We start from the raw sequence: 14,135 nt of genomic DNA, 5'->3' as shown, positions 1-14,135 counted from the left end.
CATTTTCAATAAAAAATTGATTTTTGATTCTTAAACACTAGGACTGATTGTCAAAAAATGGGTCAATCCCAATATAACCAAGGTTTTATTTTTTTTAATCAGGTTTATATAAAGTATTTTAGGCTAGTTGCTGATTTGAAGATTTATCCAAAATTTGGGGGCCTGAAGTACTCACCAGATCGGGTAAAAACGCTTTTTTTTCACAGGCAAAGTGGCAAAAAGCTCTAATTGAAGATCAGATATTCAACACAATGCCTTTAAGATAGAACTAAAGTATTCATTAAGGAGGTCACAAAAAAACCCACATAAATCCCCAATCAATTACCGCCAACGTGCACCAAGACACCAAGATGAAGAAAGAAAATGAGACATCTTCAAGCTCTTGGTTCTATTTTTACTAAAAGCAAACAATCTACACTTGCATGGTCTCTAACTTTATTTCACTTGAAACCGCAAAAAGAATGCTCAACAGATGGCATTATGGCATTAGGCCCTTCATCATCTCAAAATCAAACCACCTGGTAATTATCAGTCAGCAACTGCACCCTGCTTGAATGTTTTGGAGGTGCACCTCCTTTTAAAGCTATAATTTGGACAACCTGCACGGTAATGGAGAACCATCCGTCATCTCTCTCTCTCACTGAAAATTTTAAACTAATAACAATGCACCAGCTATGACTTTGATCAACATACCGTCACTTCAGCAAAAGTCCTGGCTGATGTAAATTCCACATTGATAGGAAAAAAAGCGGATGAATCAGCTGCCCGCACAACAAATTCCATAGAACCACTGCACAATTTCATCCATGTAGATCTTTCAGTAATCAATATAAGTAGAGAGAGAGAGATAGTATAAGTAAATGATTTCCTTTTTAAAAGAGATCTATATTAGTAAACAACTGAAGATTGCATTCTTCTTACTTCCTGTTAGAGCTGTCAATGAGCAGAATGGACCACACTAAGCAAGAACGTCTTGGATCATAACTGCATATGCAATTTTACATATTAGTAACAAAGCGTACTATATGCAATAAGTGGCAGTGCATAAGAACACACAGGTTGTTTTCAAACCGTGTTTACTGTTTAGAACTGGAGGCAAGAACCAGAATATTAGGTTTGAGACTGAACTTCAGTCAAACTCCATTGGAAGGAAAATAAACTTTTCACTGGAAAAAAGAGAATCTGGCAATCGCTCAAAATATCCAGCTAGTTTTGCTAACATTTCTGTAGCATTTAGAGAGAAAAATACAATACCATGTTTTGGTTGATTCAATTCATAAGTTACTATAGTTATTTCCAAATCTTGGTCAATGACTTCAGAGATTGCATCTAAATTCTACAGTTTCAGATTCTACAGTTTCAGAGAAAAGCTTTCAATATTTCAGTGTGGACTGTAAGTTCCCAAATAACCCCCACTAGTCAAAGCACAATTAGATTCAGAACATCACTTACAAATTACAACCATCAGAATCACCTCCACCCCCCACAAAAAAAAAGCAAATGCAGAAGTGCCATGTACTTAGCAGAAAATAAATAAATCAAAAAGGAAAAGAAAAGACTGGGACTCACCTCCCTTCTCCATCAACCTGCCTGACATTGGGAGGATCACGTAGGGCAGGCAAAGGTATCAAAATGAGAACATTGTGGAGATCAAACTGCGATGAAGCTTCATATTCTATGCTCACATAAGTCTCACCACCAGAAACAGATGGCCAACAATTGACTGGCAATTTAGGAATATATTTCAGAATAAGAATAAGGAGAACACATAAACCAGATAATACAAATAGCATTAGGAAACATACAATATATTTAGTGAACCATGAGAAACCATATCCATTGGGTCACCATGTCCATTGAAATGACAAACAGGGATGGAGGGAGATCCAATATTGGGGTCACGTCCCGTTCTGCTGGGTCCCAATCTCTGTTACCCTCTATTTCAATGGATGGCAATGACCCAATGAAAGTTGTTTTTCTCAAAAGGGTGCGGTTTGTATAGAACCTAGGCCCTAAACAATCAAATTAAAGCCTACCTCCAAATAGTATCGAGAAATGTGGTTTCAATACTGGAAATCTCTGTGATAGTCTTAAAATATATTTTCACCATTATTTATAAAGTTTAAAGCTTCAAAAATAGTGTAGATCAGCTGATCTATGAAAACTCGAAAATCTTGAAAATTGACAGTCCAAAAATGTGTTACAAAATACACTATATTTTTTTCTCATGTCCATGCATCTTGATGTCGAGATGATCAATTCGAGGATATTTGGGCATCAAAACAACCTCATCTAGTGCAATTTTTGAGGTAGGCTCAAATTTGATTGTTTAGAGCCTCGGCTCTATATAAACTTTTCCCTTCTCCAAATCCACGGATTTCCATAAACTTTCACAAATAGAAGAAGCCTGAATCTATGAAATATGAAATAAAAAGGACAATTAAAATGCAAAAACTCACTGCTCAATGGAACAAGAGACTCATTGGTGCTTTGCATTCTCCATTTTAGGAGGCCAACACCAGCTGCATCACCAGTTTGGCTTGTGGGGAAAGGCCTACTAGGATCTTTGAGGCCTAGAATATTTTGATTTGAGAACAACTCCCGGTTGATGTTAGGATGGGTTTTAAACTGCAAACCCGCATTGTCTCCTGTGTCAATCTGGGCAAAACAATATAGGTTTCAGTATTTGCCAACAGAAATTTCAGATATTGGATAACCAAATACAAATTTACGATGTGCTTTGCAAAATTTAAATGCTTCAAAGGGAACAGTCCACTCCCACTTACAGGTCAAAAAATTTTTAGAACATTGTTCAGGTAGATTTCACCATAAACTTTTCTCATAATCATGAAATCATCAGAAGATTTTACAAATAGATATATTCTTCTTAGAAACACTACATCCCCGCTCACCCTCATTTTCAGAAGTTATTGAAAAATACATTCATGCTTACATCTAAACACATGTTAGAAAGGTAGTTCGGCTCCTTTGGTGTATCAGGTCAAACTTGAGGGGTTTAAACCTTGAACTCGCCCAAAGTGGGACATCTAAGTGCATGTTCACACGTGAAATATAAGTCAAATATTCATAACAACTGTATGTTACAGAACGTATAAAAGATTCAAGTAAATTAAGTTGAGAATATATAAATGCATTTCTCATTCTTCATTTTTTTCTATTTTCCTTTTTCTTATAAAAAATTTTCCTTTATTGAATTTCCTCATATGCATATGCCCTCTCAAGGGATCCTAACAAAGAAAATAAATAATTTTTTTAAAGTATTCCTTATTGCAAGTACTCCCAAAAGAACATATTGTTATTACGACTGATACAAAAGGGTGAAAAAAAAAAACAATCTGAGATATCCTCTTCTGGTTCTTTGGTAATCTTTACCTTGGTTGCACTGCTTATATAATGCAAATTTAAATGGCTTAGGTACAGAACGTATAAAAGATTCAAGTAAATTAGGTTGAGAATATATAAATGCACTTCTCATTCTTCATTTTTTCTATTTTCCTTTTTCTTATAAAAAATTTTCCTTTATTGAATTTCCTCATATGTATGCCCTCTCAAGGGATCCTAACAAAGAAAATAAATAAATTTTTTAAAGTATTCCAAAATACTACCTCATTGCGAGAACTCCCAAAAGAACATATTGTTATTATCACTGATACAAAAGGGTGAAAAAAAAAACAATCTGAGATATCCTCTTCTGGTTCTTTGGTAATCTTTACGATGGTTGCACTGCTTACATAATACAAATTTAAATGGCTTATCTACAAGTAATAAGTATGACGAGTTCAATAAACGATAGAGAATTTATTTTCAAAAATTGCTAAATGACAGCCACTATAGGAGCAATGTCAGAAGAAACCTTTGAAATAAATGAGATTGGAGGTTGTAAATACATTAGTAGGATAAGGATATCTGAAGATATAGAAGTTTGGAAAAAAAAGAAGATGGGAAACGCTTTTAGGACCGGATGGTACCTGAATAGACATTTGGCAGTGCTTGGGAGAGATTGACATATCCTAGTTGACCAAGCTATTCAACAAGATTTTGAGAACAAAGAAAATGCCAGGAGAAAAAGTACGCTAGTACCTATTTACAAGAACAAAAGAGATATATAAAATTGTACGAACTACCTAGGGATCAAACTTATGAGCTACACTATGAAGCTAATAGGAGAGAGTAATTAAAAAATGACTACAACATAAAACAACAGTATCAATAAATCAGTTCCGTGTTATGTCGGGAAAGTCAACAATCGAAGCTATTTTCCTCCCTAGGCAATTGATTGAGAAGTTTAGAGAGAAGAGAAAAGACATCCACATAGTATTTATTAATTTAGAGAAAGCATACGATACATTACTAGAGAGTTAATTGATCAGTGCCAGAAAAGAAAAAAGTATCTAGAGGATATATTAACACGGTGAGAGATACATACGAGGAGTACTAACTAGTGTGAGGACAACTAGTCGGAGATAAGTGAGTTTTCAGTAATAGTAGGCCTACATCAAGGGTCAGTGTTGAGCCTGTATCTCTTTCTTTTGGTTATGGACGAGTTAATTAAGCATCTACAGGGTGAAGTAACATAATATATGTTGTTTGTGGATGACATAATTTTGATTGATGAGACTAGAGACGGCATTAATGCCAAGTTAGAACGTTTGAGGAATAATCTTAAATCGTAAGGTTTTAAAACTAGCCAGATTAAGACAAAATATATGGAATGCAAGTTTAACAATAAATAGAAGTAAAAAAGAGGAATTAGTTAAGTTGATGGCCAACAAGTACTTAAAAGGGATTATTTTCGATATCTTGAGTAGATAATCCATGAAAATAAAGAGATTGAGGAAGACATCGCGCATAGAATTAAAGCCGGTTGGATGAAGGGGAGATGTGCTTCGAAGTTTTATGTGATCATCGCATAGACTAATGAAACTTAAAGGGAAAGTTCCATAGGACAGCTGTAAGACTATGCTTTATAAGACAAAATGTTGGGCAGTCAAGAAACAACATACCCAAAGAATGAATGTAGCTAAAATGAAGATTTGAGATAGACAGATAAGAAACGATAGAATTCAGAATGAATACATCTACGGGAACTTACGAGTGGCTCCAATAAGCAATAATATGAGGAAAAGTAGACTTAGATAGTCTAACCATGTCCAACGTTGACCTAGAACCACACCGGTTTGGAGAGGCAATTTAGCTCAAGTGGAAGACTCTAAAAGTCAAAGAGAAGGTGATCTATAGTCCAGATGAAGGTATGAGACTTGAAAGAGGAGAACGGCGGAGCATAATTTTTGTAGCTAACCCCAAATATTGGGGTAAGGCTCGGATGATGATAATGATGATTATCTACAGTAACATCCCCCGTTTTTCCATAAACCACATTTTAGAAGCCCATAACACTCCCCCCACCCCCCACCCCCCCAACCCCCCTCTTTTTTTGCCGATCAACCGATAAAAGTTAATCTATCGTTTACAAACTACCATTTGAAATAAGGGCAACTATGAGATTAGGCAATTAGCCTTAAGACCTATTTCCTTGCAGCTCTCTCTAACACAGAGCTCAAAATCCCTCCCTCACTCATCATAATGAATCCACCACTTTAAAAGCCTGAATCCACCTCCCACCCCCACTATCTCTAGAATTTCAAAATATATGAAAATTGGAAGATCTGAAAAACTGTCCCAAAGTGAGAATTCCTTCCATCTGCAACAAAAACGAATTAGTGATTAGTGCTAACATGTGTTAGAATGAAGCCCAATATTTAAAATGTGAGAGGGGGACTGTATTGAAGAGACAAATGATAGTTTGGGAAGAGCGGGGGAGGGGGGAAGCGAGAGATGGCAGTTTGAAGACATAGAGTGAAAGGGATATTAGAGTTTAGGCTTCTATAGAGGGAGACATCATAGCTTGAGAGAGAGAGAGAGTGAAAGAAAGAGTGTGTGTGTTGGCAGGATAAGCCTCGATAAATTGAAAGCCCTTTTGTTTTATATCATGATTCTACACATTAAAACAATTTACATTTAGCACAATACAATGTGTCACAATCATCCCTAGCCATCGGATGTCAATCCAACCAACTTGGGATGTGTCACAAAGTTGGAGAAAGTCTTTTGGGACTTTGAGTCCAATCAATGTCACATCCCTAGCCGCCCAATTCACATCTAATGGCCGAAGATAAGTGTGATTTATGACCTCCTTGTAACAAAGGTATATGGTCTTATTGTATAGTTTCTCTTTTTCTTTTGGACCCACTCATATGACTAATTACATGGATTTTGTTTAGGCAGACACGTTGAGCCTCAAGAGAAATTGAAACCCCTGTATGTTTATTCCGAACCCACAAATATAACCAATTACATACTGGCGCCAACTTAAAATAGTGCTTTGCAAATAAATAAAGGGGCACTTTTTTGTAAAATAGACGGTGTTACAGGCTCCTCAAGATAACCTATGGGGAAAATGGGGGTATGTCACCCATATAAAAAGTTCAATTTAAATATCTCAACTTTTTTGTTATTATTACCTAAACAATTGAACATGTTGACATGGAACCACTCCTATCAACAGAGATTTTATATACTCCCAGATTCAACATGCCAATGCTTCCGGACTTTAGGAACAGTACCTGGACTTGGATGAACCCATCATCTCTGTTCAGAATTTGAAGGGAAAGAGTGCCTTGCACTTCAAAGTTACTCAACCCACCATCCCTCTTGAGTGTCACATTTATCTTCTCTTCAATGCATAATGTAACAGGATCTGTGGGCACAACTGCTGCAGAAACCTTTGATAAACTAGTATTTGCCGATACATCCTCCAAAATGACTTCGCCTTCGGCCCTTAGAGATTCAAGAAATCGGTTCGTCTTCTGAGTCTTCCCTAGCTGCATCCCTAAACCCTTTGCAGGCGCATGTGCAGGGGCATCCACAGATGAGGGACCTGGAGAAAAGTTTGGCAAATTAGATACTCTCACCCCATAATCGGTAAGCTATATGCTGTTCACTATAAAGAGGCTTGTGGAAGAACACAGGACAACTTATAGCCTTGCAAATAAACTAGGACTTCTATGGGAAGAAAACCTTAGAAACCAAGAAAATCCCATAATGGAGACACACGCATACAAAAGCATGGATGCACGCACGCACACACACACACAGAGGAATGAGATTCTATAGACCAAGGGACTATACTGTAGTTATAGCCAACAGGGCTGGAGGGGCATTTGTTTGACAACAAGAACTCTAACCTCAGCTTTACTCATAGAACTAATCAATCTCCAAGGTCATTCTAGAAACAATAATTTGAAGTTTAAAAAATGCTCTATCTCCTTTCCCGCTCCAAGGAAGGCTCTTGAGCATCCATTTGATGGACAATAAGATTTAGAATTTAAAGAGTATCTTTTTTTTTCCTGGGGTTTTTGGGGATTTTGGGGGGGGGGGGATTGATCTCGAGGTGATTTCAATATGGTGTGGAAATTTCAGATGACAAAAATCCGCCTAGGTAAGTGTTTTGTCGCAGAGAGAAAGAGAGAGCCATGGTTTCTTCTATAAATTCAACTTCTAAGATAAAAATCAAAACCTCTCATTAAAAGTCAACTAATCCAAGCTCCAGATAGAAATGGTTCACAAGAAGTTAAAAAATCTGAGAATAAATCGAAAATGTAGTATATTATCAAAAATAGATACTGCCACTTTGTAACTGAGTGATAAAGAACAGATATCATGATTAGAAACCTTTTGGTTTGGGGTACTCCAAGTCTACATCCAAACCATGAATGGAACCGCTGCCAAAACCCCCTCCACCTCCACCAGAAATTCCCATTTTGCTGAAGCCATTGTCAAGTCTTCCCAGCCCAGATGAATTCAGAGACGTCAACCCTCCTTTATCTCCTCTGGATTTCTCAATCTGCCAAAAATGAAAATCTAGTGAAAAAGGGGGCAACTCATATAACTAGATGACTCTAAATCTATAAAACAAATTTAATCATATAATGCTCATGATTTTCAAATACTCCAAAATCAAGCGTTTTCTAGATAACCCAAATTTGGACGGTGGATTTGAACTGAGAACTCAGCCATTGTCGAGTCAGATGTTTGGCTGTACCAAATATCTTCACTTTGCAATTTCTTCAGATGGGCTCTCCAGGTCAAGGATGCACAAGCTCCCGGCCAAAATACGGACTAAAATGGTTTCAGAAAAAAGGATTGGTGCATGAGGCTTTGAGGCATTTGCATTCAGCGGACCATTTTGTACAGAAGCCCTACAGCGGCTCACTTAGAAATAATCCCATCCCCTAGACACATCATGAAAGACCACAGAGCAAAATCTAGAGTATTCCATTCAGTAAAACTACGAAGAAGCATTTCAAGATCTAATCTTAAATGCCCCAAATGAGACTCAATGTCCAATGCAGGGTGGCAAGAGGTCAAACCAGAACTTTCAAAAGCTCCACTCATGTAGAAGAAAACAGCAGTTATGGACATCTTTCTAGCAATGGAGGTTTAGAGGAGGGAACCCACCCCCAACCCCAAAACCCCAACATTGCAGCATTTGCATTGTTATATGCTTAGGAAAGAGCTTGAAGGGTGAACTCTTTCAGTCAAGTACATTAACACCATAGTCCCATAAGGTAAATTACCAGATGTTGAAATGATGAAGGGTGATGGAGACTCATTGCAGCCCACCATTGGGCTCATACCATGTTCTGATGGGTCCCACTATCTCCACCACTGTCAATCATTCCCTTCAACAGTGATTACCCCAATGGACTGTGGTTGTCCATGGACGCCTATACTGCACGCACGCATGTTTTACAAAAAAGACATGCATCTGTTACAAAGCAAAGAATCGGGCATGAATGTCTTTTTGTCCAATATGTGGACTTGCATATCCACATAGCGACCATGTTTGCTATCCACAAAGCAGACACATCATATCCACAAACTCATGTCAAAACGAATTTCGAGTGTCTTGTGTGTTGACACAAGTATCTAATGCATTATTATATCAGATTCTCCTATTGCACGTGATGAGTGTCATTTGCAAGAAAGTCCTATCAAATTTCCTTTTGATCTGGCGATATGTTCGTAACGATGAAAAGGATGAGAAGGGTAAATTTGATCATGAGTGTTTTACTGCAAATTAACAAAGCTATATGATGACATTTTCTAAAAGTTTTCCAATTGCAGTGGGTTTTATCAAACAGCCTTTTAATTTCGATTTTGGATATATTTTCTTGAAAAAATGAACATGTACGATGTTTTAGTGCTTGCATAGGAGTAACTAATTGGCATAGTTATTGAAGATTAATTTTCAGAGGAGCCAAGAAGAAGAAACCTTTTCCAACAAAGCATGGCATAGATAGGACATATTTTTTCAGATACTTTTGGCTATCCAATCTGTGATTTTAGTTGGCTACAACTAAAATGCATGCAATATTTATCAAAATTCAGATGGCCGTCTATTGGATTTTCACAAACCACATTCGATCATTTTGTGGTGTGCAAACCAAGCCATGAGGATAATGTACTGAAAATGCTAAAAAAAAATCTCTGCATGCCTGGAAAATGCCAGAAACTCTGCTTGAGTCTCTCTCTCTCTCTCTCTCTCTCTCTCTCTCTCTCTCTCTCTCTCTCTCTCTCTCACACACACACACACACACGATTCATGAAACTCATACTCTGACAGCAATTATTCCAAAGCTAATCACTTCTCTGCCTTGAAAAATGAAATTACAGGTTCAACAAGTCAGAGAGAGGTAAAGATGAAAGTTGCAGTAATAAGTGGTGGAATACGTGGATTAATTTCTTCCTATGTATTGGCAACAGCAGGGTTCCAGCGATGCTATCTAAAAAGGAAGGTTTCTTATGCGGCAATCCTCGAATTGCGAACCTTGACGGCATCAACCTTGACCTAGGTTTGTGACGTTCAATCGCGCAAGATTTCATGCTCTTCCTATCTCAGGCTATAATTTCGACAAAAATCCATCATTTAAGAGATCAGGGTGGATAACTTGGAAGCCATCAATCAAGATCTTGGTGGTATTTTATGTTGTCTTCAAGGATCCTACAGTGACCAAGGCTCATGGTTTGGATCTTGGTTCCAGAAGCAAGCTTAGAGAGATGGTGATAAGTGAACTGGTTTCGTAGAGTTGGGTATATATATATATATATATATATATATATAGAGAGAGAGAGAGAGAGAGAGTTTCTTAAGGGTTTCGAGTAAAGAATGAACTGGGGGTTTCGCAGAGAAATGGAAAAGGTACCTTGAGGATTTTGCTGAGTGTGAGAGTAAAAAATGGAAAATGTCTCTCTCTTCTCCAGTAAAGCATATTCTCGCTCATTCCCTGAGCTTTTTACTTGATTCTCAACCCTCTGTTTCTGGTCTTTGTACAAGCCAGAGTGAAACATTGAATTCTATGCAATATGAGGATCCTGGCCATGGATTGCAAAATTGCAGCTGGGACTTGAAGGCCATGGCTGCTAAAATAGGGGATTATGTTTTTGCAGGGGGTGAGAAACTCAAGTAACAGGTTTTCGGATTATTTTAAGAACGGAGGAGTTTATTGATGGAGAGAGAGTCACACAAGTGGGTTGGGTGGACTGCAGAGAAAGCGAGAGAGATTCTGTAGGTTCTTGTTGGGTTCGGTTTGGGTGAGTCCTGGAGCATTAATGGTTGAGCAAGTTTAAGTAAGAAAAAAAGAGGCAGGGACTATTTTTAGATAAGTTGTGGTTTTGGAGTGAGTTTGCAAATGGACTGTCAATTCATCACACATTCCACAAAGCCAACTACTTTTGACTTCATTTTCTGCAAACAAATCAATCGCTAACATGCAGCAAAGCATAGTTTGATGGCGAATTGAAGTGCACCCTAAAACTTGGCCAAGTAGACTTGGTAGATAAATTAACCAACCAAGGGCAGGAAGATTTTTTCTTTATGCAATTTTATAATAAGGGCAAGAGTAGCTTCTGTACATATATAAGACAAGCAACCAAATACATACACTTGGATTATACTTTTAGTTTATGAGAATATGCCAGAAAGAAGAGAAAGATCAAACCTTGCTTTTGTCAATTTCACTGGCCTTTTGCTTCATCTTATCTTTGGTATCATTGATTTTGCTCTGCCTGACCAGAAGATGTAACTTCTCTTCATGACTCTCCATTTCACAGTATTTCGTGACCAGTGGAACAGTCAAATTCTCCTTGTGTCCAAGGCATATGACTTCATCAAAGGCAAAAATCAGCTCAAATGCCATCTTGCAAATCCCCTCTTCATCCAAAGAAGGAGAATACTCAGGTACCTTATATTTGATAGATTCATGGGCATAAGCATTAGAAACCAGAAAATTAATTAGTCACAAACATGAAAAGCAAAGTGAAAAGACAAGGAAAAGGAAGTACCAACTTTGACAAAAGCCTCAAGGTTTCAAGATCTTCTAGAATATTACTCTGCTTGTTTGTGACCAGAAGCAAATATAAGGACTCAATAGGCTGATAAACATAGCGGACATTCTCAGTCTCTACATATGTGTGTTGTTTCTCTATGCCGACCAACTTGGGGAATGCTGAGAGTAGTCCCTCTACTCTGATGCGAGTCATGTCCACAAACTGTCTTGATACCAAGGCTGCCAAATAACGAACGATTCAACACAGAGACTGAAAAGAAAACTACAGAAGATTGTACAGAAGAAAATGTCAAAAAGGACGAGCACTTAAAGAGTCAAAGTTCGAAAAAGCTGCAAAGCCGTAGTGAGAGAACAGTGGTTCTTTTCACAAAGGAGAGCAATAAGGCTTTCTAAACCCCAAAAAAAAAGAGCAAAAATTGAATCACACATATAGTAATCAATAAAGTGAAATGTATTAATCAGAAATTGAAAACTTTATGAAGAAGTGTGGTCTATCATTAGTGATAATGGTCATGAACAATGGTTCTATTTCTTCTGAGAAAATAGAATAATGAGGCTTTCTAAACCCAAAAGAAGAGCAACAAAAACTCACACTTATAAGAGTCAATAAATTGCAAAGTATTAATGAGAATTTGAAAATGATATGAAGAAGTATCGTTTAACATTAGTGATAATGGTCCCTAAAATCGCACCTTTGCCCGTTTTGGTTATTATGGAAGCTGCAAGAACCACCTATTACAACAACAAATAGGAACATAAATTAATAATTGGTGCAAATGGAGTTTATATGCTATTCCAATAATAAACTTGCGCCATCATAATAGTAAACAAAACCATCCTTGCTCAAACTCTTGAAAGAGAATAGCAAGGACAGCAGAAACCAGTAATCAAAAAAAAAGAAAATAAGGTATCTAATCACCATTTTGAAGATTGCCCAGAGACAGAATGGATGTGTTGCAGTTACAAAGAGTTCAACTATTATAGCTAGCTTACGATGACCTGAGAGCACAGATGAACTTGAGTTTTTCATGAACATATGAGAGTTGAGCAATTTATACATGCAAATACCATTGTATATAAAGCAACAACTGGAATGAGTGCATGCATCAGCAAGTCAGTAACATTTCATATATAAGCCAGATACTCCGATTAGAGTAGTATGGAATGAAGAAAAAAAAGGAGACAACATATCACTATAGGCAAAAGCTATCCTTACCAACAAAAACTTTTGTAAATAAAGAAAAAAAAGAAGAAAGTAGCATATCAAGGGAAAAAAACTAGCATATCCAAGTAGGGTGGGGTCTAATCCGACCCGCTCGGACACAACTGGACCCGACCCAAAACTTCAAAACTCAAAAAGTATCTGAAAATTACAAAAAATATTAAAAATTACCTTAAAACAATATAAAAAATTATTTTGAGCATTGAACCATGTAATTTAAATCCAATTCAACCATGTAAAACCAATACAAAATTACAAAAAAAAAAAAAAGGAACTTAAGAGAAAACATTTCGATCATTCAACCATCTAACAGCAAATCTAAAACAAAATTACACAAAATAACCATTTCCTGATTATTCTTTCAATTAATGGTAACCGATTCATCATTTCCTGATTATTTTTAATTTTACCTGATTACTTATTTTTTTAAATTGTTAACTAATTTAAATGTACCTTCTCTTTTTTACATAGCAATCCCTATCCAAGTGGAAGACTGATGAGATAGAGGACATTCATCATCTACTGTTTCATCATTCACAAAGATATGTGAAAAGAAACAAAAAAGACCCATCATGTACTAATTCAAATAACATAAACCAATATTACTGCAATTACGCCAAAAAAATAAAGTATAAACTACAAGATATCCAGTCTTCATTAGATGCAATATACTAGGGTTTTAAACCCGGAGATCTAGATCAGGAATTTCCGATCTGGACTGGATTCAGCGGGTGGACGATTCTGGTCTTCCTCTTCCCCTTCCCTGCCGGAATCACCCGATACCTATTTTATATTAATTTTTTTTCTCACTTTCAACTGATCCAGCCGATCTGAAACGGAAAAGTGAGCGAGTATTCCAAAACCCGCTTCCGGGTTTTAAAACACTGCAATATATCAAAGACAGTTCACTAGAAATTTCCAAAGATCAAGGAATTCAGTGGATGGATAAACAAGGGCGAAAGGGCTGAAAATTCGGGGTTTCATTGACGAGAAAGAAAAGGAGGTTGGACTAAGAACTTGAGAGTGATTAATCGAAAATCATACCTCTTGAAATTAGGGTTCGGTTTTCTGTTTCCTGGTAATGGAACGGAGAGAGAGAGAGAGAGAGAGAGAGAGAGAACAGGGACTCTACCTTCCGTGGAGTGGTGGTTCGAAACAGCTGGGGTGAATGGAGGGGAATCGGGCAATGGGTCGAGATTTCAATTTTGCCAAAACAATTTATGCTTTCGCGGGAGCAAGCTTTCCATTTACTCCTTTTAGTAAAAACCAACATTAGAGTGAATATGAGAACCAAAAATTGTGGATGCAATTGTAAATTAGCCTCATTCATTTTATCTCAACTATTTCGAATCCGCTATATGAATCAATTTTTTTTATTTTTTTTTTTGGGGGTAAAATTACCCCTTCTATTTCTACGTCAATAGTGCACATGGTAAAACCACCTAACGTTACTTCATAGGGGTTGCAATGGACCCTGATCCAAC

General features: G+C 37.1%; 1 protein-coding gene across 7 annotated transcripts; it reads right to left on the bottom strand.

Moving 5' to 3' along the window:
• Nucleotides 1-256: 256 nt before the first annotated feature.
• Nucleotides 257-13,996, bottom strand: LOC18441901 (coatomer subunit delta-1). 7 transcript variants are annotated; one of them, XM_011627855.3, is made up of 12 exons: nucleotides 13,696-13,996; nucleotides 12,349-12,428; nucleotides 12,122-12,161; nucleotides 11,425-11,648; nucleotides 11,082-11,324; nucleotides 7,753-7,924; nucleotides 6,645-6,958; nucleotides 2,460-2,658; nucleotides 1,570-1,723; nucleotides 922-984; nucleotides 694-790; nucleotides 257-599 (listed from the first exon to the last, which is right to left on the bottom strand). In XM_011627855.3, exons 1-12 carry the CDS (start codon nucleotides 13,979-13,981, stop codon nucleotides 510-512), a joined length of 1,962 nt encoding a protein of 653 aa, XP_011626157.2. In that variant the 5' UTR covers nucleotides 13,982-13,996; the 3' UTR covers nucleotides 257-509. The 7 variants fall into 7 exon arrangements, 6 of the variants coding, with proteins under 6 accessions (XP_011626157.2, XP_011626156.1, XP_011626158.1 ...); XM_011627854.3 differs by having other exon boundaries at nucleotides 13,784-13,992; XM_011627856.2 differs by having other exon boundaries at nucleotides 11,429-11,648; nucleotides 13,696-13,798.
• Between the last annotated feature and the right edge of the window lie 139 nt (nucleotides 13,997-14,135).

Source organism: Amborella trichopoda, chromosome 6, assembly GCF_054954075.1.
Source record: "Amborella trichopoda isolate Santa Cruz 75 chromosome 6, AtrichopodaSantaCruz75HAP2 v2.0, whole genome shotgun sequence".
NCBI classification, from domain to species: domain Eukaryota; kingdom Viridiplantae; phylum Streptophyta; class Magnoliopsida; order Amborellales; family Amborellaceae; genus Amborella; species Amborella trichopoda.
The sequence above is the reverse complement of the archived record's forward strand: the minus strand, read 5'-3'. Positions and strand labels throughout refer to the sequence as shown.

What these genes read in the sequence shown, in the direction of transcription:
- LOC18441901 (XM_011627855.3), bottom strand. Translation starts at nt 13,981, where the DNA reads ATGAATGAGGCTAATTTACAATTGCATCCACAATTTTTGGTTCTCATA. An exon ending in CAGGTTGATGGAGAAGGGAG is followed by an intron (nt 985 to 1,569) that starts GTGAGTCCCAGT and finishes TTGCATATGCAG; the next exon opens with TTATGATCCAAGACGTTCTT. An exon ending in GGACTTTTGCTGAAGTGACG is followed by an intron (nt 600 to 693) that starts GTATGTTGATCA and finishes ATTACCGTGCAG; the next exon opens with GTTGTCCAAATTATAGCTTT.